Source organism: Curcuma longa, unplaced genomic scaffold (genome assembly GCF_044706935.1).
Source record: "Curcuma longa cultivar G26 ecotype Majalengka, Jawa Barat unplaced genomic scaffold, ITB_CL_G26_1.1 contig_26352, whole genome shotgun sequence".
Lineage (NCBI taxonomy): Eukaryota > Viridiplantae > Streptophyta > Magnoliopsida > Zingiberales > Zingiberaceae > Curcuma > Curcuma longa.
Window position 1 is genome coordinate 1 of NW_027433080.1, and position 20,152 is coordinate 20,152.

Sequence of the window (20,152 nt, forward strand, 5' to 3'; positions counted from 1 at the left end):
GGTAAGTTAATGCATTGGAATAACTTGTCTCCAGGATAAGTGCATCCAGTAGTAAATAAATACCGGGTAATAGTTTCCCGAGCTGCCTTTTAGTTACTTGAAGATTCCAATCTGCTGATAATCTCGGACCTGAAACAATTCAATCAACAAAACATGATTATGGATATATTTTACGATATTAGCATAGTCGGTATACACACAGGGAACATGAACATTTGCAGTGTAAGCAATTACATAGAAGGTAAAGGTTTTCTATATAGTTTGTAGAATGCATATAAAGTTATTATTGTTCATGCAACAACTGCAATTACAACTTGACAAGCCATACTAACACAAGGTGACAATTACAAGAGCAATTCTATATGTAGTTATGTAGGTCAATCTAGTTGTTTATTTACTTTGATGCATCGCATTGTTTGTTATAAAATTGGTACACACTTACAAGGTAGATAAATTCATTACCTTAGGTCAATACATAGTGGAAAGTGTCAATATAACAGTAGATGACTTTCTTGCAGATGTGGATTCCTATGGACTGTAGCAATCTGTGGATCATTTTAGCAATCATATCGGCATTAACACTTCGATTGTACATCGGACATATGCTTGAGTGACCTTTGGTAGTCATGTACACGTTGGAATGAACATTGGCACTACTCTCAATCGTAAAATTGAAGAGTGAAGAGGTCAACACCTAGAGTATATGGGTGTCTAACCATACTCATTCATGTTCACTTGTGATCAGTTACATCAGTTAGTAGTTGTAGTTGATATTATGGGTTTAACCATACTCATTCAGGTTCACTTGTGATCATGTACGCGTTGGAATGAACTTGGGACCGACTTGTGGTGTATAGCTGTGAAGACCCACTTCAGGTGTAACAGACCATAGCCTGTGTGCAGATTATAGCAGTAATCCTTATGAAGAGTGGCGAACCATCGTAGCAAGACCTTTCTTATTCGTATATGATAGTATAGTGAAAAAGAAGCAGGTAAGAATTGCAACATGCTAAAAACACACTTATCATTTCACTGTAAACACAAAAGAGTAGAAATATAGGAATATTTCTCTATCATTATCTGCATAAGGAGTAGGATTGTGGAGTATACCCTCTTCAGAAAATCTCTTCCATTGGAATCTGTGTAGAATGTACTATTTGTGAGCATATTTGCCGTCAATCGAGTAATGACTTCCTTCCCGGTGCCATCATCAGTAGGTATTGGCCCAATCTTCATTAAACGTGGTAAACAGTAGCAAAAGTTGATAACAATTCAATAAAAATAATAAAAAGGTATTAGTCAAAAATGCCATTATGAAGGTAAAGTATTAAACTAACCGTAAATTCTATTTCTGCATGCTCCTTTTCTTTGTAAACTCTAATGACCTGAAACAACTCAAGTTTCAGCAAACATGAAATAGCCATAAGAAAAGAATCGTTAACTAGTTTAACAGTAAACTAATAATGAAAAGGAAACATATCAGCTCGCATATACATGAGCAATATCTAGAAATACAGTGAATCTTAGAAAATTGAGAGTGTGACTAAAACTGGCGACATTTAAAATATAGATTTTCATATTAATGATGTAATTCTTCTTCTTTTTTTGAGCTTTGGCACCTAAATGGCAAAATATCATGTCAACTTATCATAGAGGCATTTAGACACTATTTTTTATGAGGAACATAGGAAAAGATCATTAACTATAGGGTATTTATATTCATATTATTTCCTGTGAATTTGGGGGGTCTAAATGACACAGATTCAAATTTTAATACACATATGTTTAAAAAAAATATGGTTCTATGTCATTCCTGTTTGATAGTGCCTTATAAACAATTGGATCGCAAAGGAAACCATTTATAATTAAATTGCATATTTAACAATAAAAGTACTCTTTTATTACAGTCTTGATATTTTATATGTAATTGAAGGATTTTAATCAAAAATAAAGCACAATCCCATTGCCTACAACGTCTATCGTTGCCCACCCTCTGCACCTGTTGCCTGTCCACCGCACCTGTTATTCATCCCTCTCTCTCTCCAAGCTACTCCTCTCTCCAATAGCTTCTCTCTTCTTCTCTCCCTTGGTCTTTCTTCTCTTCCTCTCTCTCCCTCTATGTTTTTGTCGCACATCGCCGCTCTCATGTCAGTGCCCAAGCATCTCGCATGCTGATTGATGGTGGGCAGTAAATTACACCCACACCAATCAACACGACTCAACATTTCAATCCTTGGTCTTCTTAACAATAATTATTATCTCCTTATCATGGATTAACATGCCCGCTTTTAATGATTTGAGTTTCTTTCCTCCCAGCAATTGTGAATGTAATTTAGGAAATGTATCCTTTAGTAGCATCTTCTTAGTAAAATTGAAATTTGGACCACCTGATAAATCCACGAGTTAAACTGTTGATGAACTTCATCCACCAGAGGCCCTTGTATAACCTTCAATGGTACCTGAGTACAAATATCCATGCAAGCCTGTTATGGTTAGTTTGGATAATATATAAACCCTTGGGACTAAAAGATACTTCAATTAACATACTGATCCTGATGAAGGAACTGGTGGTGCACCATTTGGCCTGAAAATATATGCTCCTGACGCCTAGGAGAAAAATAGTGCAAATGAAAAACAAGAAACAATATGGTGTGATCACATCGTCTCATCAACAAAGCCAAAACATGTACTTGTCCATCTGATTCATCTCCACTGCTCGCTTCATACCACAGAAAGCTTTGTGTTATGGGTATATCAATCTGATGCAAATATCCAACAAATAGATTAAAGTCATTTAACAAATCATAGGAGATATACATAACATAACAGCATCCAAGACTGAGAATAAGCAATAACATCATCATAAACCCACATCCTCACACTGAAAAGGTAAAAAGAGAATTAGTGGACGTGCCCATCATTGAAAGATGAGTTTTCAGTGTATAACATAGAAGAAGCTTTACAGAAAATTCAATAACTGGAAGACATTCTTGAAGTTCTAAGTAAATATAGATCCATGGAATTTATATTAGTTTTCATAAATCCTAATAGCTTCAGCTTCCAAAATACACCATCCATTAAAGCTGATGATGACATGGAAAAAGTAGCCAAGAAACTAAACACGAGCGCAAAGCTTATAATTCATGCAAGCCTTATATGCAGAATTTCTCTTGTTTATACATTTATATAAGCGACTGACAAGAGGAAGACAGCAATTCATAGTGAAAACAATGTTCAAGAGAACCTTTTGTGTTCTTATTGTTCCTACCAAAGATTCAATAATCATCCTATGAAGGACTATTTAAGTTCAGCATATGAATACATGAGAATCTGACTATTCCTCAAGCAAGCAGTTATCAGATTACATGTCCAATCCTCCATTGCATGTTTCAGTTATGAACGAGAGATGCAATAAGAAGAGTCGATCACATAATTATTTAATAGATATGCTGAACTTCAGCATGACATTGCTAAACTAAAGAATCTGATAGCATATTGCAAAACAGTATAGTATTATGAAGAAGTGACAATGGGTCATTCTCGGACTGATCACGATTCCAAAAGAGCCATGCTAGGGCAAGACTCAAGACAGCATTGCAACATTCCCAGGCTCATCAAACTATTAATTTAATAATAAAAATTTGTCAAAATAATAAAAAATAATCAATAATGAAAAATATTAAAAAGGATTTATAGATATTTTTCAAAAATTTTGAAAGTAATATATTGAGTTTTCAATTATTTTTTGTAAAAAGGACAATATAAAAAATTATATTAAAAAATAAATAATAATAATAATAATAATAGATGGACCGTACAAGATCACCATGGATTGTGCTTGGCTGGCATGCAGGTCATGAACCATGGCAAATCAAGTATGACACATGAGCCAAAAGACTAGGGTAGGCATGGGTAACAAAGCCTCCCCATGCTAGGCATGGCCCATGTCAGGTCAAGTTCCACCTGGCTGTACCATCAATGCATACCTATGGTATTTATGTATCTTTCTAACAAATTCTCAGTAATGAGTACAAATATGGTAATGAGTACAAATATAGATGAGAAACGTAGATGAGAAATGCAATCTTTTCATAAATATTAAAGACCTTGCTTTAAATTTTAAGCACGACTCATTCTTTAGATTTGTATTCATCTTATCCATTCTGCATGGTAATAAACCAACTGGAATATATATCTTTTATTATCCCTTAGGCATGACTTAGTTGACCATGCAAACATATCTACAGGCTATTATGTCGACATAAAAAGCAAACAAACAAAGAACCAAAAATTATGTTTCAGTAAGAACAAGAACAAAGGGCAAAGAAATTATCGTTCAGCGAGCATAAGAGCTCAGTTATATATGAATGTTGAGAATGGTGCCTTAAAGAATCAGTACATTTGCAGGACAGAATTCAGCTAGCTATCATATTTGTATAAGATACATATATGTTAAAGCACCTAAAATGAGGACAGATTCCTCGGTTCAGATTTGGGTTATCAGAACCCATCGACATCCCTGCTCTATCATTCTATGTTGCTCATACAAGTAGATAGCAAAACTCTTTTATTGGAAAGGGAGCCTGATTAGGAAATTAAAACCTGACAACCTTTTAGCATTCAGATGACAATGGAGATGGCACATGAACATCTCGTGGAATTATGGTTAAAGAAAACGTTGTTTAAATGGAAACATACTTACTCCCGTTCTGTGATTTGTAACTCTTTTAAGTTGTCCAGTAGTTGATGAAAATTGCAATTTAAAAGGACCTGGCCCTATTTCAATGGTCTCATTCTCCAGAGTAGCATAACCAGAAGTGTATTCACTGTGAGCAACTTCTGGGTTCACAAAAAAAAAAAAAAAAAAAGCAATCAGTAGCACTCTTCAATCATATATTTTGACCAATTGAAAGTAAAAGTATTACGGTCACGTCTAAATTAAACTTATTTCAAATACATCCTAGCAGAAAGCACATTGAATCAGATAAAAATACAGCACAATTGCATTACGGTCACGTCGAAGTAGTTATAGCTATTCATCTAAACTTAGAAAGCTTATTTGTTAGCCAATAATTCACTTTGTGGGACCAGATAAAGTTGCAATTTCCTCGACTTAAGGCTTGGCATGTGCATCAAGATCCTCGAAGCCCAAAATCATCCCTAATCAATGGCATGTGAGACTCAATGGTGGCTACACCATCACACATAGCTCTTTTCAACTCCTACATGCCTAAGATTAGTCTTCCCTAATACCAATTAACACAAACTACTTAGATAAGGGAACTAAACCATTACCTTATCAAGCTCATCACTAGCACAAAATGTTTAAAACTGAGTTACTAGTGGCTAGGGCTGAGTATTTGGTTAAAACCGAACCGAACCGAATTAACCGAAAACCGAATAAACTGATTTTTTTCGAACCAACCGAACCGACCGAATTTTCTAATAAAAACCGAACAAACCGAACCGATATTTTATCGGTTAATTCGGTCGAAAACCGAATTAACATAATTTTTTAAATATTATGAAAATTTTACTAATTAATTAGGGATTTATAAATTTATTTACTTAAAATTTATAAATTATTTTTCTAGTTTGATTAATTCGGTTTATTTGGTTTAACCGAATAAGGAATTTTAAAATTAAAACCAAACAAAAATAACCGAATTAACCGATTTTTTTTAAAAAAAATAACTGAAATTCTGAAATAACCAAACAGAATTTTTTTAATTCAGTCGGTTTAACCGAATTTTTGCTCACCCCTACTAGTGGTTGCTATTAAACCTACAAAATTTCTTTATAGCCACCAATTCACCATGTGAGACTAAATAAATGGTGTCTTGTGTAGTTTTAAAGAATTTTAAATATGTTGGATCTATTACTCAACAAGGAGATATTAATGAAGCTTATAAAAGATGATATTCATGCAAATAAATAGAGAAGTAACCAAACAAATTATAGTTTGATGAAGAGACTTTGGCTAATCACTCATCTAAAAGCTAAATTGTGTAAAAGAAGTAGTGATTTATATTTTTTTGGTTTAACATCCTTGCAAGTCAAGCTAGACTATGCTTATAAGGATTTGTTATTACATAGGGCAAGAAATGATGCAGACTTCCAACAAACCAAAAATGATAGCAATTTAAAAAATGTATAAAAGAATTGTGGCAGTAAACAAAGAAAATAAACCATCAGATATCATATTCCAATGTCTGAATAAGGGGTTAGAGGAGTTAATTAGGGGTTGTTGGTGTGAATAAAAATTAATTAAAGCTGTGCTGGCATGTTTAAATTGTGATCTAGTGATGCTTAGATCCAATTTGGTTCCAATTTGAAGCTAGGTTGGCTATTGTGGAGTGTTGATGGAGCACCATAATAGTACAGTACGATCTCACATCGGAAATTTATGTGAGGACTTATATATGAGGATTTGTGCACCCTTTTATAGAACGAAAAATGATTCATTATCCTAATCTATTCTCCTAAAAATAGTGTCCAAGTTTTATCCAGTGAATATTGAATAATAGAAGCATAATATTAGGTATTGAAAAACAAATTTTTTATACTAAAACTTCCTATTTCATATCTTTAAAATTAAAACTATCAAATTTTAAACCCCATCATTCTCTCCCATGAAAAGAAGTTTAACATCAAGCAAGTTGTTAATATCTTTAATTTGGCAGTCCTTCTCAATGAGTAAAGAATAAAAATAATGTCTTCTAAGTCTCACCCTCAAAGAATGTAGTTTGTGCATCATTTTTTCTTGGGCTCAAAAAGGATAAGAATAAAATCAATCACAGAATGGTCCAAAATAAAATAAAGACAAATAGAAAAGCATGCCACATCAATAATACAATAGGCGGATAATTTAAAATCATTCATCTTGAATCGTAATTGAATATCAAAGTAAGGTCAAATATCTTCACATGCACTGAATATTGGACTAGACTTTGAGCAACCCTTATTCATTTCATTAATAGTCTTAGGCAAACACAGGCTAAGTTGCTTGCCTAAGGTCAATAGAAGAGGCCTTATGTGGTTGTTGAGCTCATGCAGTACCTAAGACCTACATTCTGGCAATCAAGCAGACTAATTGACACTTGGCCTCAATTTTCAAAATCTCGAATCGTGCCAAAGTTTCAATTTTTGACTGGAATGATATTGTTTTAGTGTCGTGCTAACATTCCAATGCATGGTGTTGATGGTGAATTGGAGGTTGAAGGAGGAAGAGATGAAGCAAAAGAAGATATTGTCTATGCCAACTAATATCGAGTTTTAGTATCTTATACAGTTCGACCATTTCACTTAGTGCAGTATGAGATTTCAAACCATACTTACAGGCGACCACCATGAGGAAAATTAACTAGCCCAACTCATCCTAGAATTGTTATATGATAAGTAGTAGTGATCCCATAAAACCTTAGAAGCCCAAAAAGACAATCTTAACCCTAACCCTAAAAAAGTGAAATGTCGATATAAAGTTTTGGCATAGAACTAACTCATAAATGAAGATGCTTATTTTCCAACTCCATATAGTGATATGAGGACACAAAATAACAAATGGCGCACTGCATTCTACCCGTACCCACATCTGATGACACATGAGAGCACACTAGTAGTTTACATATTTTCACCAAATGTTGGGATAAATCATGCAAAATTAGCATATTAGGAGTTGCATGTCAAGAAGGTCTTCACCTAAGTGCTTACAAAGTTACATAGGTAACTTGTAAATCCCAAAGAGATGTCCAGTCCCTATCGTGATAGGTCCCTACATTGACAATATAAGGTATGATGTCCTTCCCGTGAGCATTGTGCATCTCAATCTAAGTCCATATATATGACCTCTTATAGTCATTATGGAAGAGATATGTCCTAAAATAGAATAAAATGTCAAATTGTAGCCAACCAAACTTAATGAGGCTGAAACAAAGCCCAACGCCCAAAGGATTTTAAAACAAAACCTATTACCCTATTACTGCACCAATGCAAGAGGAAGAACATTCAGTAGGGATGGTAAACAAGAAGAGACATTGCATGTGGTCAATAAACTGATGTTGCATGTGATTAATAAACCTTACCCTGAAAAGAGCTCAAGCTGTAACAAAAAGGATAAGTATGCATTCATAGTATTAACAAGGGCAATGATTCAATCGCTACAAAAATTTAGTATACAAGGTAAATATATTCCTAATATAATAATAAGAAAGTAAAATTTGATGCCAGGCACAACCTATATACTTTAGTTACCACTTCATTTAATATAATGGTGTATTCGAATATTTCACATTTCATTTAAAGATTTTTCCTGCTCTGCCTGCATAAATCCAAACTTCAAAAGGAAAAATGTGTAAAAGCTTATTATAAAATTTGAAATAGAAAGTAAAGCAAAGATAAGCAGTTAGCAGGTACGAAATCTACCTTTTTGAGAATCTTTCGAAATGAAGTAAGTGTTCCATCCAATTGGAGGGATAGAAACTTGAAAAATTAGCCAATACTTTGGTGTTTCTTTTGGCGAGACTCCAAGATAAGCCTCAACATATAGTCTTCTCAGATAGCTTGTTACATTGTCCACCTCTACAAGTTGTGTGGCAATAGAGTTTCCATCGGAATCCCACACAGCAAGTTTGTCATCATTCACCTGATACAAGGAACAATCTAAACAACAAACCAGAAAGTATCTTTTCTGAATGCACAAGTATTATATATTTGACCAGGCAATTGAAAATTGCAAATATGCATCAACTATAATTAAGCAGGTCCAATCAGACAGTGCAAAATCAAAATTAACATACAAATGAGGTCTTGACAAGCTATGATTATCCAAAATATTTGAGTAAAGCTTTAAGGTTTCTTTCCAGTGCCTAGTTTTATTGGACGGCCTGTACAAGATTATTTCAGCAATAACCAGCATACATAAGTGTCGGTGCATCATTGATGGTGAAAGTCCATTCACATGGTTCGTCGTGTTGATTGCTGCTCCCATGGAGATCCCATGGTTCAACATGGTGGTGGTGGTGGTGGTGGTGCATCATTGATGGTGAAAGTCCATTCACATGGTTCATCGTGTTGATTGCTGCTCCCATGGAGATCCCATGGTTCAACATGGTGGTGGTGGTGGTGGTGCAGAAATTAAAGAAAATAACACATGTACCAAAACTAATCTTTAGGGGCTTAATTATTTTTTTGTCTAGAAAAAATAGAATAAAAGATAATTGTTCTCTCTTTAACATAATCACTTTTTACACTCAGACATTCCAATTCATTTCTGATAATTATACAAACTACTGTGTTAGTCTCAAGAAAGAGCATCAGAAACAACTCATTGCAGTTAGTTCACTAAACAACGAAATAGCAATACAGATTAGTATTCCATGAGTACAAAAAAAAATAAGTTACAAATGTCTAAGATAAATAAGAAACAGAAGAAAGTTCTAACGAGTCACTTTGAGATTGCCATAATCACCAAAAGTTAGCGCAAATACATTCACTAAGCAAAGCCTATCTAGATGATGAGAAGTCCATGATCACTAGACACCGTCCTTGAATGCTACTAATTTCAAACTACCAAATACAAAGATAGGTTAATGACAACAAACCAATTTAACTCTCTTTTATCAACTGGCCTCTATTTTGTAGATCTATACAAGAATAAATGAAAAAGGATTTTATGATATCATCAATATAGTTAGATAAATATACTTACAGGGATCCTGACAAAGTCAGTTTGATACCATCCCAGGGGGTTATATGCCACTACCACCTGGAGAAAAACAATGAGAATACCCCTCAATGTTTAATTCAGAAAATTCAGATCCTTTCTAATCTCACAACAAAGGAGATCAATGTTTGATTTTGCAAACCCAAATCCTTTCAAAACTCATGACAAAGGAAAAATATGTTTGACTTACTAAGCTTTTCTCCTCAGAAATAACTTTTTCAGTTGCAGGGCAATAGCTTATGTTCAACAAGTTGCACTGCCAAATTAAGAAGACATTGAACAAATTGAGAGTAAATTAGTAACTACAATCAATATCAACAGAAAAGTAATAGTTACACTGTATACATAGGCTCTTAACTTGATGCTTAATTTACAATACCTACTATCCATTCTAACCCTCCCTTCAAGCTGGACTATCCATTCTAACCCTTCCTTCAAGCAAGAGCATAGATATTGTTCATGTCTAATGTTACACAACAACAACAACAACCAAGCCTTATCCCATTAGGTGGGATCGGCTAATGATCTAACGTTACCAAAAATAACAACTAAGTCTTATCTCACTAAGTGGGATCGGCTAATAATCTAATGTTACACACAAAAAAAAAAGAATTCCGCTCAAAATTTCAATAAATATATTTGTTGTGGATCATCCATGTGAATATGTAAGTTAGGGGGTGTGTCTGTAATATCTCATCTTTGTTAATAGCATATAAAGTTAGTGAGGGGTCACCTAGGGTACTCTAATATGGAATATTTTCCCCTTCACATGGTATCAGCGTGGCTTCCAATCCGAGGATAGTCTCATCCAAGGATTGAAATCTCGAGTCGTATCGCTCGATACCAGCGAAAAATTTCGTTCCGCCAGTGGACTGACATCGGCACAGGCGTTCCGGCAAGAAAACTGTCATCTGGATCCGCGACGCCTCCGAAGGCGTCGCGCGGGCCAAGCGCGCCCTCGGTTGCGCGCAGCCAGTCGCTCGGTCGGCTTTTTTTTCTCAATTAGGTTTTAATAAGGTTTTAATAATCAACTCCTAGCTATAGTTGAGGATAATTTAAATAGGCTTAAAATTATCCTATTATTTTTTAAAAAAATATTTTATTTTTCATTTTTAAATGTTTAGATTAAATTTTTTTATTTTAGTTAATATATTTTATATTTTAAAAATACCGAAACTATACCAGCACGATACGATACATATCCCGGTACCGAAACTATATAGTCCCGGTCCGGGACCGAAACTTCGACACGGCTCGATATTTTAAACCTTGGAGACTAGGAATAAAAGTTTTGGTAGAAATGTAATTTAATTTGTTTGATGTTTATTTTATAATTTGATCTATTACCTAATCTGACTCCACTAAAAACAGGATTATTTCTTTCCTTTAGTATTAGGAATTGAATTTTAAGCTTTTATAAGTTTTTAGATTTATGGTTTTTTGTTCATTAAAGGAAGTCTTTAAGTGGTTAACTGCTTATTTAAAATTATAGAGGATGCATGAGAGATTAGAGGACAGCATATTTAATCTCCACTGCAAGGAAAAACTATTTAATCTCCATTGTTAAGCCCATTTAGTCCCTAGAAAATAGATTTCTTTCATGGGGTATTTGCATATGTTTGTCTGCTTCCAGATTGAAAAACCACAGTAAAGAAAAACAACATGTTCATACCCAACTAACCTCTTTGCAAATGCGATGGATGACTGTCACAGATTCATAATAATGAAAAACAGAGCATCTAACCTGACTAAAATTCACTGCTGCAGATGCACAATAGTTTCTCGAACTAGTTATGCAAGAAAGAGCCAAGTCAATGGACTTTTCAGCCTATAAGAGGTGGACCAAGTTTTAAGTTAGGAAGAGAAAAAGTTTTTTTAAAAAGTAATAGGAAAGATAATGTATTTTCAAAATTCCATGAACCTCCGAAGCACCATAAGAAAGGCGTTTTGCATAGTCATTAGTTGTATGCTGTTTTGCTGTTCCAGTGACAGCATCATGATGCTGAGCGATCCCCAGGGCTTCTCCTAAGCTTAAGGTAGATAGATTAGATGATGTCCTCCCTGCCAAAAATTCAATCTGACGTGCTGCCTATAGAAATTTGTTATATCATAGTTCAAATATGTACATGACCTCTGGTGATCAAATGTTATAAGCAGTATAATCCTACCAGATAATATCCACTTAACATGCGGATATAACGCTTTAATGCAGGGCGGCTAGTAAAGTACCCAGTCCAATAAGCATTTTGTGAATCTGCATATCTGTGAACAGTAATGCAACTAACATTAAAATTATTATTTATTTAAGGGTTTATTGCAAAACAATTCCCAGCCTTACCATTTTAGACAAATTATTTCCACATTTCAATTTTAGCAAATCTATCCTAATCTATTTTTAAACTCATTGCACAATGTACCCAAACCACTTTTAACCATCTCCACCTTTCAATTTCAACATATCTAACCTAATCTATTTAACCCTTAAGAATTCCATCTCACCATTAGATATATCATCCATTTACCATTAAATTGGGACATGGAACCTCAAAATATGATAATTTTTTAAGTATAATAATCTTGGCTTGCTTGGCTAAAAATTAACTAATTCATCTTATTGTATCAATTAATTATTGAAAAAATAAATTAATTGATCGCATATAAGATGCCATGTCATTACTTAACAAAGTGGATGACAAATTAATGGCGGGGTAACAATTGCTAAGAATAAAAATTGGTTAGTCTATTAAAATTAAAAGGTAGGAAGAACTTGTTAGAAATTGTAAAGGTTGCAATATACCTTGCAATTAACTCATCATTCATATGAAAGTGGTAAGTGAAGAATGCTTACGGGAAGTAGTCATCAGTTTTCAGCGGCCAAGATCCATTTTCAGCATTTTTTGCATCAGTGTAAATAGATGGAGTAGAATATAATGCATGAACACGACCATCCTGTGCTAACTTGTATTAGATCACTGAGAATCAATATTAGTTTCTAACAAAAACAAGTATTGGATCTGATTAATTTGGCAGAAATTAGATGTTATGTACAAAATTTAATAAATTTATGAACTAGATGTTTTTGGACAGTAGATAGTGCAAATGCCATATAAGCAACAGTAAATGAGCATCAAAATGCATCACATACTGGTTAACAGTCCATATCGTACAGTGAATGTTTTTTAATGCTAATGAAGGTTGAGAAGGCTTCATGCCATGATTTTTCTGCTAGTTTTCCAGATATGACAAAACATATTCATTATTAGAACAATATTTTTTAATTAAAATAATAATAATAATTGTTCTAGGACATTGATTTGTACACAACAGGTTTATGAAACCGCAGCACCTTAATGATATGCAGCTTGATTCAGTAACACAAAATAAATACGTAGCTATTAAAAAGATAATAAATTCTGAGAGTGAAGCGAAGAAAATACATCATCTTAAAATAAATTGTTTTTTATATTTTATTTTTACTTGCCTAAAATGTACTTTTATTCTATTTGCTTTAGATCTGGTGTTTAATTTAATTTATTTTTTTAGTTTTACTGTTCCAACATACTAAATTTATTTTGTTCGAGTCTTATGAGGCCAGATTATCCTAAAGCTTACCAAGAAGGCCTCTTTTTTTATTCATTAAAGCAAGTAATTATTTTATATTTCTTTTCTTCTTTCTCACAAAATAACCAACCAAGTCATGCAACTCCATGATCAAATGGTACAAGTTTAATCTAGTTCTCAACCTTGGATTTGCCTATGTTCCTTGCTTGTTAGCTTTCTCCAGTATACAATTTAACGATGTCTCAAAGGTCCCTTGACACTCTCCCAAAGCAGGCAATATTAGACACAACTTGATTACATGACCCAACTCAAGCTGAAATATGATTAAGAAAAGCCTGAAAAGTGGCACGATACAACCCAAATATATAAATGGATTTGACATGAATTGGCTCATTTATGAAGATAATTCATTTCAAAAAATATTAACAATTTTTATGTGGCATAACTTAATTCATTAAAGAGCTTAGTTAAACCTTAGGAAAAAATTGATAAATTTTATATATTTGTATTGACCTAAATGACAATTAATTTGACACAAATTGTCAAGTGGGTCTGTTGATGGATTTCAACAAGTCACTGTAAATATCACATCCTCCTCTCCTTACCCTTGGATTTCAATGAGGTAAGTTGTCACCATCAACTCCTCTCCTTTGTCTTCTTTTTTTATTCCACTTCTCCTCATAACTAGCGAGACCAACATCATGCACCAACTCATCAGTACAGAAATCGTAACAGTTTCATTCTAACCGAGGATCAATATCCCGCTCAAAATGAAACATTAAACCTTGCCCTTGTTCACAAACTCTCTTTATTAATTTTAGTTATTAAACTAATCAGTAATCTTAGGCTGGCGATGATGAGAGGCAATAACTCCACTAATGTTGGAGATATTTATGTCGTGTAAGAGAATCTTACAAATTCAAACTCTAATATGGAGGACAAGGTCAGGATCATAAGAACTAGATTGGTAATCTTGGAAGTTTGAAAGAATTTGTTGAAAAGTTACTTGCTGAAAGGACAAAAGGAAGTAGTTAGATACAAATGGACAACTCTATTCACATCTACCCAACAAGAACATCACCAAGAACTAACCATCCTGACCCACTGAACCAGCCAATGCTTATAGAAGACTTTAGGTAAATTTTATAGAGCTCGTAATACCATTATGATTCAGCACTATGAGCATGAAAATAGCTATAAATTGAACTAAATTTATCGAGAGAGAAAGATGGAAACAAATAAACTATGAGACATAATAGTGTGCATTTCTATATATTTTTGAAATGTCAGAATAAGTCTTATGTGGTTATCAAAATTAGGAGTTGCATGAATGTGATGTTCATTTATACAATTATTATGATAAAAATCAACTGAAACTCATCCTCACACATAAGATGTTGCTTGGATATATCAACCTCTTCATCAACCATAGGATATGCTTGGGCTCATCCAAAAACTGAAAACCATAATGACAAAATATGGTGTTCTTCTCATGAATGTTGTGTATATAATTCTTGGACTTGGTTATGTAACCTCTTTTCTATCACACATGATGAGAGGCAAAACTGCATATGCTTGTAAACACAACAGAAAAAGCATTAAACTCAACCATGTGAAACCAAAACAAAAAACCAAGCCACAAAAAACACCTTCACTACTGTGAAAGTATGCTTCTTATCTCCTCACTCAAATATGCTGTGGCAATTTATCTCGCTCAAAAAAAAGGGAAAGAAAAAACTAAGAAATAAATTAGGTTGACCACTATCAGGTCAATTTAGCATTAATTTCTAATAAAACAATGAGAAAAAAGCTTGTACGTCAGGAACTGTGCTTGGTCAAATAAAGAAGCAACTAAGTGCAAATTTGCAAATTCTTGCCAAAAAGTGCTTATTAAATTACAAGTAATTTTACCTTGTTGACATAATGGATCAGCTTGTCCATTTGCTTAAAATAAGCTTCTGCATATTGATACTTAAAGTCATCACCCATAGTCCACATGATATGGTTTGTCCTTGTCACGTTAGCCTAAAGTATTGATTGAAATCAGGCTCCCATAACTTTTACTAATATTAAACTCATAAAAACACAAAATATAATGTTGTAACTACAAACACAGTGGGCAATAGCTTCCTTGTCTAGAAGAAACAGGGAGGGAATCTAAAACAAATATTTTGCAATGGAGAAGTGAAGTAGCATCCTAGCATACTTGAGTCATAGCAGCATCAATGAAGTCATTTACACGTTCTTCAACATTGTAATCAAAAATAAGAGGATCATCCTGCAATGTTTTGTCTAGATAATAAGAGATTGTTATTAACTTTTAATGTATCGAATTTCTGGACTGAAAATTCTTACCTGCACTGGTATGGAGGAGCTATCATCAGTTATATCAAAGCTAAACCCACTTGGAGCACTATAGTGGACAGGAAAGGCATTTGCAAAAATCTGGGGCAACACTATGTCAAAATATAGTAAAAGAAACAAACCTTTAAAGCAAAAGGGAAGACAGTTCACCTGTGAAGAAGAACCAAATGTTCTTGATCCTCGCCATATAACTTCAAGAGATTTGTCCGACTTACGCTTTTGCCTGTCTTGGTAATCAATCCTTGCAAAGTGTACAGAATCAAAACCAAGCTGCAAAAGAAATAATGCAAAGACAGTGTAGTTTTTCTATGAAAGTTGCATATCTCAAGTAATAATAGATAATCTATAGCTTCTTAATTCTAGCATGTAAATTTTAGAAAACCAAAAATGCCCTATCCACCAATCCACTGAATGAATAAAGAAATCACTTATGCACCAAACTTACCATGACTGGAATAGGAAAATAATAAAAGAATTGAAAAGTACAAAATATATGGCTAGCTATGGTTGAAATCTTTTTGTAATCAAGCAACTAAAAAGGGAAATTTTTCAGAGATAAATATATCAAGAGAGATCCTTTGGCATAGCTCCCAGATTTCAGACCATTCATATGAACTCTATACCATTGTTAAGAACGGCTGATTTTTACCATTCCACCAAGGAGCGGTGTTAATCAAGGGATCATTGCTGCTCTAGCAATCATAAATAATGAAACTTTTGAGCTATTTAAGGATCATAGTTTGATCATTTGAAACATTATTTTATGTGAACTTTGTAGATTTCAGGATATAATTTCTTGCATCTTTACAACTTACAGGGACTACGCAAGCATGATTTTTCATTATTATTGTGCTTGCTTGATTAAGGCTATGAAGTTGTTAAACTTGTATTTTTGTTATTTGTCTCAGGGTTTGTGCAAAATGAAACTTTGACTTTTGTGATTAAATCTTTAACCATTCAAAATACCTTTACTAGTCTCAAGCAAACCTGTGGGAATTTGTTTAAAATTTTGTTGCCCGTGGATTGGAATGATGGCTTGTTGATTCAGTAGAAATCTATAATTACTTTCAATTGGCTTAATTGGGCACCAACAATGGTGTGCAACTAGGTTTGATAAGTTCCTCTAGAACGCAATGAGATTGTCTACTCTACTACAACTTTGCATTGTCGAGGAAGAGTTTGTGACCCATTTGATTATAAAGCAAGATCACCAAAATCTTCCCAATGGAATTTGTAAATCAAGTGGTAGGAGCTTCATCTACAGGGAGGAAGATAGGAGCTTCATCTACAGGGAGAAAGAAGGTTATTGCAAGAGAGAGAGAAGGACTTGCTGGGTGTTTTTAATTGAATTTAAGTGAATCTACTTAGCCCACTCTGGCCCTTATCTAGACCAATCTACACCCTTAATTGGGTTGTCTCTGTGTTGCTCTTGGTTTAATCTATGCTCTTGGATTGGACTATTCAGCGTAAACACACTGGTTCACCTAGACGTGTTGGATTGCACTATTCAGCGATAAACACGCTTCGGTTGGATTTGACCCACTAGCGCATAGAAATAGTCAACTTTTCGTCCATCCCACATGGTGGCTTAGGAGTGTAGCTTCCTAACTATAATTTAACACATGGATCAACACAACTTATGCACGTCAATTAAATCCTAGAATTTTTTCCCTTGGCTTTTCCCCATGACTACCTAGTTCATAATCTTCTTCACAGTTCCACAGACTAGTAAATGAAAGATTAACTAATCAAGACTTGACTAAATATTAATGAATGCAATGATTTTATATGTTCAAAAGAAAAAAAAAAGGACTGTCCAAAATAATAAAAAGAGTACATTCAACAAACAATTCCAACATTTGATATACTAATGTAAAACTCTCAATTCCTGATGCATAATACATGTAGAAAATAAATATACCAAACGAGATGAAGAACACATGCATAATGAAGTTGGCATACAGAAGTTAGCATTTGATAAAACTATAAGATCAGAATTTGTACAAGGTATATGCTACATTTAATGTCACTAGGAGATAGATCTCTAGAAAGCATAGTTGCATGATAAGAACCATAAGAATAGCCTTGGACTAAGTGGTTAACAAATGCTAACGTTCCATTTTCCATGTAAAATAGCTAAGGATAATCTTGTGCTAACAAAAAACCATACTAATTTTTCATTTGCCATGTGGAATAACTTAACAAGTTTCCATATTGATTTTTGTGTGTGCAGCAAGCACATTCGTGAGTGTATTTGTGAATTTGTATGTCTGTGAGAGAGGGAGAGGGTTGTACGCCACCTCTGCTCCTAGCAAGTAAGCCTGTACCGCAGAATGACCAAAAGGATCTATTTGCCATCCAGCACGAGGAACCTTGTTAAATTGTTTCTTGATCATCTGATGGCCAAGGGTTGTTTGATCAATCATATCAATGTAATGCACTGTAGCTTCATCATGCATACACCAGCCACCATTTCTAAAACGTGATTTTAAAGAATAAGGATGCTGAGTACAATAGCTATAATCCAAATTACAGATGAGCTCAAGTACATACATAAACTCTAACTGTCCAGAATCAACAAGTTTTCTCACTATTTCTTGTGTTTTATCACTTTGCTCTCTCCACCATCTTTGGAAAAAGGCCTGCAAAATGCAAATGACAATGAGAATTATAACCAGTCCAGAAATTTGAAACATTCAAAGAAATACAAAAAAGATAGTATCAGATAAATCCAACGTACTATTTACAATATCCTATTTGATTGTTAAAGGCGAAACTTTAGTTCGCTTCCAATTCAATCAGTAGAACAAAAGAATCTGAATGGGGAAGCCAGTTCTATTGCTGCACAAGTCATGCTGGGTCTCCAAGAACTGGCGATTACAACCTCACCTGATTCTGTACACTTCATTTCTTTGTCATAGAGTTGTGAACACCCCACTTCTTTGTCTTATGTGGTGATAATACAAGATGTTAAAAAAATCACTATAAAACAAAATTTTAACCTCATTCTACCTAATTAATCAGACCATTTAAACTAATCTGTTGAATATATCCTCGACTTATTGACATGTGCAGCGCATGCAATAGAGAAACTTATTTGCACACAAGAGAGAAATTGTGCCAAGTTTTAATTTGTTTTCTGAAATTATGGAGTAAAATATACTATATGAGGCAAGATTAAAAAAAGTAGGTAACTACGGGGTTAAATAAAATTTTCTTAAGAAAATATTGTATTACAGTATTACTTATCATTAATGAGATAACCATTACATGGTTATATAGGCTCATGATAAAACTCAAACAATGTGCTAGACCTACCTAGGTATTTCCAAATCTGTGATCTCAAATCATTTAAATATGGATTCTCTTTGTAGATATGGATAGGCTTCTGTCAAAACCACAATGATCAGCTATTATATTCCATTTTTGCATTGCTTGTATTTGTTATGTTATTATGTTACAGCTTGTTCTCAATTGATTGCACATAAAAGTATTTTGTGAACATTTCTGCCACTCGAGACTGAGATCAACATCATGTGACTTTCGAATGATGTGATTTTAATTTCTACATGCACTATGGAGGATGATTTGAGATTGTGAATTAAGTCATCTACCTTATTGGAGTTCTTCGACAAGTGATTTCACAACAGTCTTGATCCCAACAATTAATGCTAGAGAAGCCTCAACCTTACAGTTGATGTTAGAACTAATTAATAAATACATCACTTAGGTTTTGAACAAATATAAAACACTTGAAACCAATAAAGACAACTTGAATCGACCACATGCCATAAGCAATCTCAGCAAGATGACTCCCACAAACTCTATCACCTAATTCATGAATGCTTAAGTAAGCATGTTCCTGATGCAAAGAGCACGAGCCCATAATTATCATGCGACACACTACATGTCAGTTAGCATCAGACGTTGAATGTAAAGCATACCTGCTCGGCAAAGATAAATTTCCTATTCGGATCCTCGAGCAAAGAACCGACCACCGAATCCAGCACATTTATAACACAAGCACCCTTTAAAAAAAAATCAGCGCATAATCACTGGGAATATAAAAAAAACGTTTTTCTGGAAAAAAAAAGTAACACATTCAGACAGCACCTGGATGCTATTGTTCGAGCCGACGAAGTACTGATCGACCGTCTTGAGCCAACCGACGTCATCATGGGAGTGCGGCACAAGGTGCACGTTGATCTTCCCCGCCACAGTCCCACCGCTGGTGTTGTAGTGAATGTAGTCTCCCCGAGCGGATCCGGCAAGAGAAAGGATGACGAAGGAGGCGCAAAGAAACGCCGGCGAAGGCATCTCCAAACCTGCTTCCGCAATTGATCGCGCGCAGCTGTTGGATCCAGCAATAAAAGGAGATGATGATGAGCGGCCGGCAGAGTAGTAGCTGGCCTCGGCCGGTTAAAAGAATTGACAAGGAAAAGGAAGAGGACAAGCCACAAGGCCATTTCCTCTCTCTCCACGCTTTGGTCAATTCCGATGAGGACC

At 34.4% G+C, this 20,152-nt stretch overlaps 1 protein-coding gene across 1 annotated transcript; it reads right to left on the minus strand.

Annotated features, from left to right (window-relative positions):
- Window positions 1-2,689: 2,689 nt before the first annotated feature.
- LOC141818865 (putative alpha-mannosidase At5g66150) lies at window positions 2,690-20,028 on the minus strand. Its single transcript, XM_074706282.1, has 17 exons — window positions 19,760-20,028; window positions 19,591-19,674; window positions 18,200-18,288; window positions 17,947-18,121; window positions 15,797-15,916; window positions 15,638-15,727; window positions 15,489-15,560; window positions 15,194-15,307; window positions 12,570-12,670; window positions 11,890-11,983; window positions 11,643-11,810; window positions 11,466-11,549; window positions 9,912-9,977; window positions 9,707-9,763; window positions 8,422-8,641; window positions 4,699-4,839; window positions 2,690-2,759 (listed from the first exon to the last, which is right to left on the minus strand). The coding sequence occupies exons 1-17, from the start codon at window positions 19,961-19,963 to the stop codon at window positions 2,755-2,757; spliced, it is 1,884 nt and encodes a 627-aa protein (XP_074562383.1). The 5' UTR covers window positions 19,964-20,028; the 3' UTR covers window positions 2,690-2,754.
- Window positions 20,029-20,152: the final 124 nt, after the last annotated feature.

Excerpts from the sequence above, each read along its gene's own strand:
- LOC141818865 (XM_074706282.1), bottom strand. The coding sequence starts at position 19,963 with ATGCCTTCGCCGGCGTTTCTTTGCGCCTCCTTCGTCATCCTTTCTCTT. Across the intron at positions 15,728-15,796 it reads CATTTGGTTCTTCTTCACAG|ATTTTTGCAAATGCCTTTCC; the intron begins GTGAACTGTCTT and ends GTGTTGCCCCAG. Across the intron at positions 9,764-9,911 it reads TTTCTGAGGAGAAAAGCTTA|GTGGTAGTGGCATATAACCC; the intron begins GTAAGTCAAACA and ends GTTTTTCTCCAG.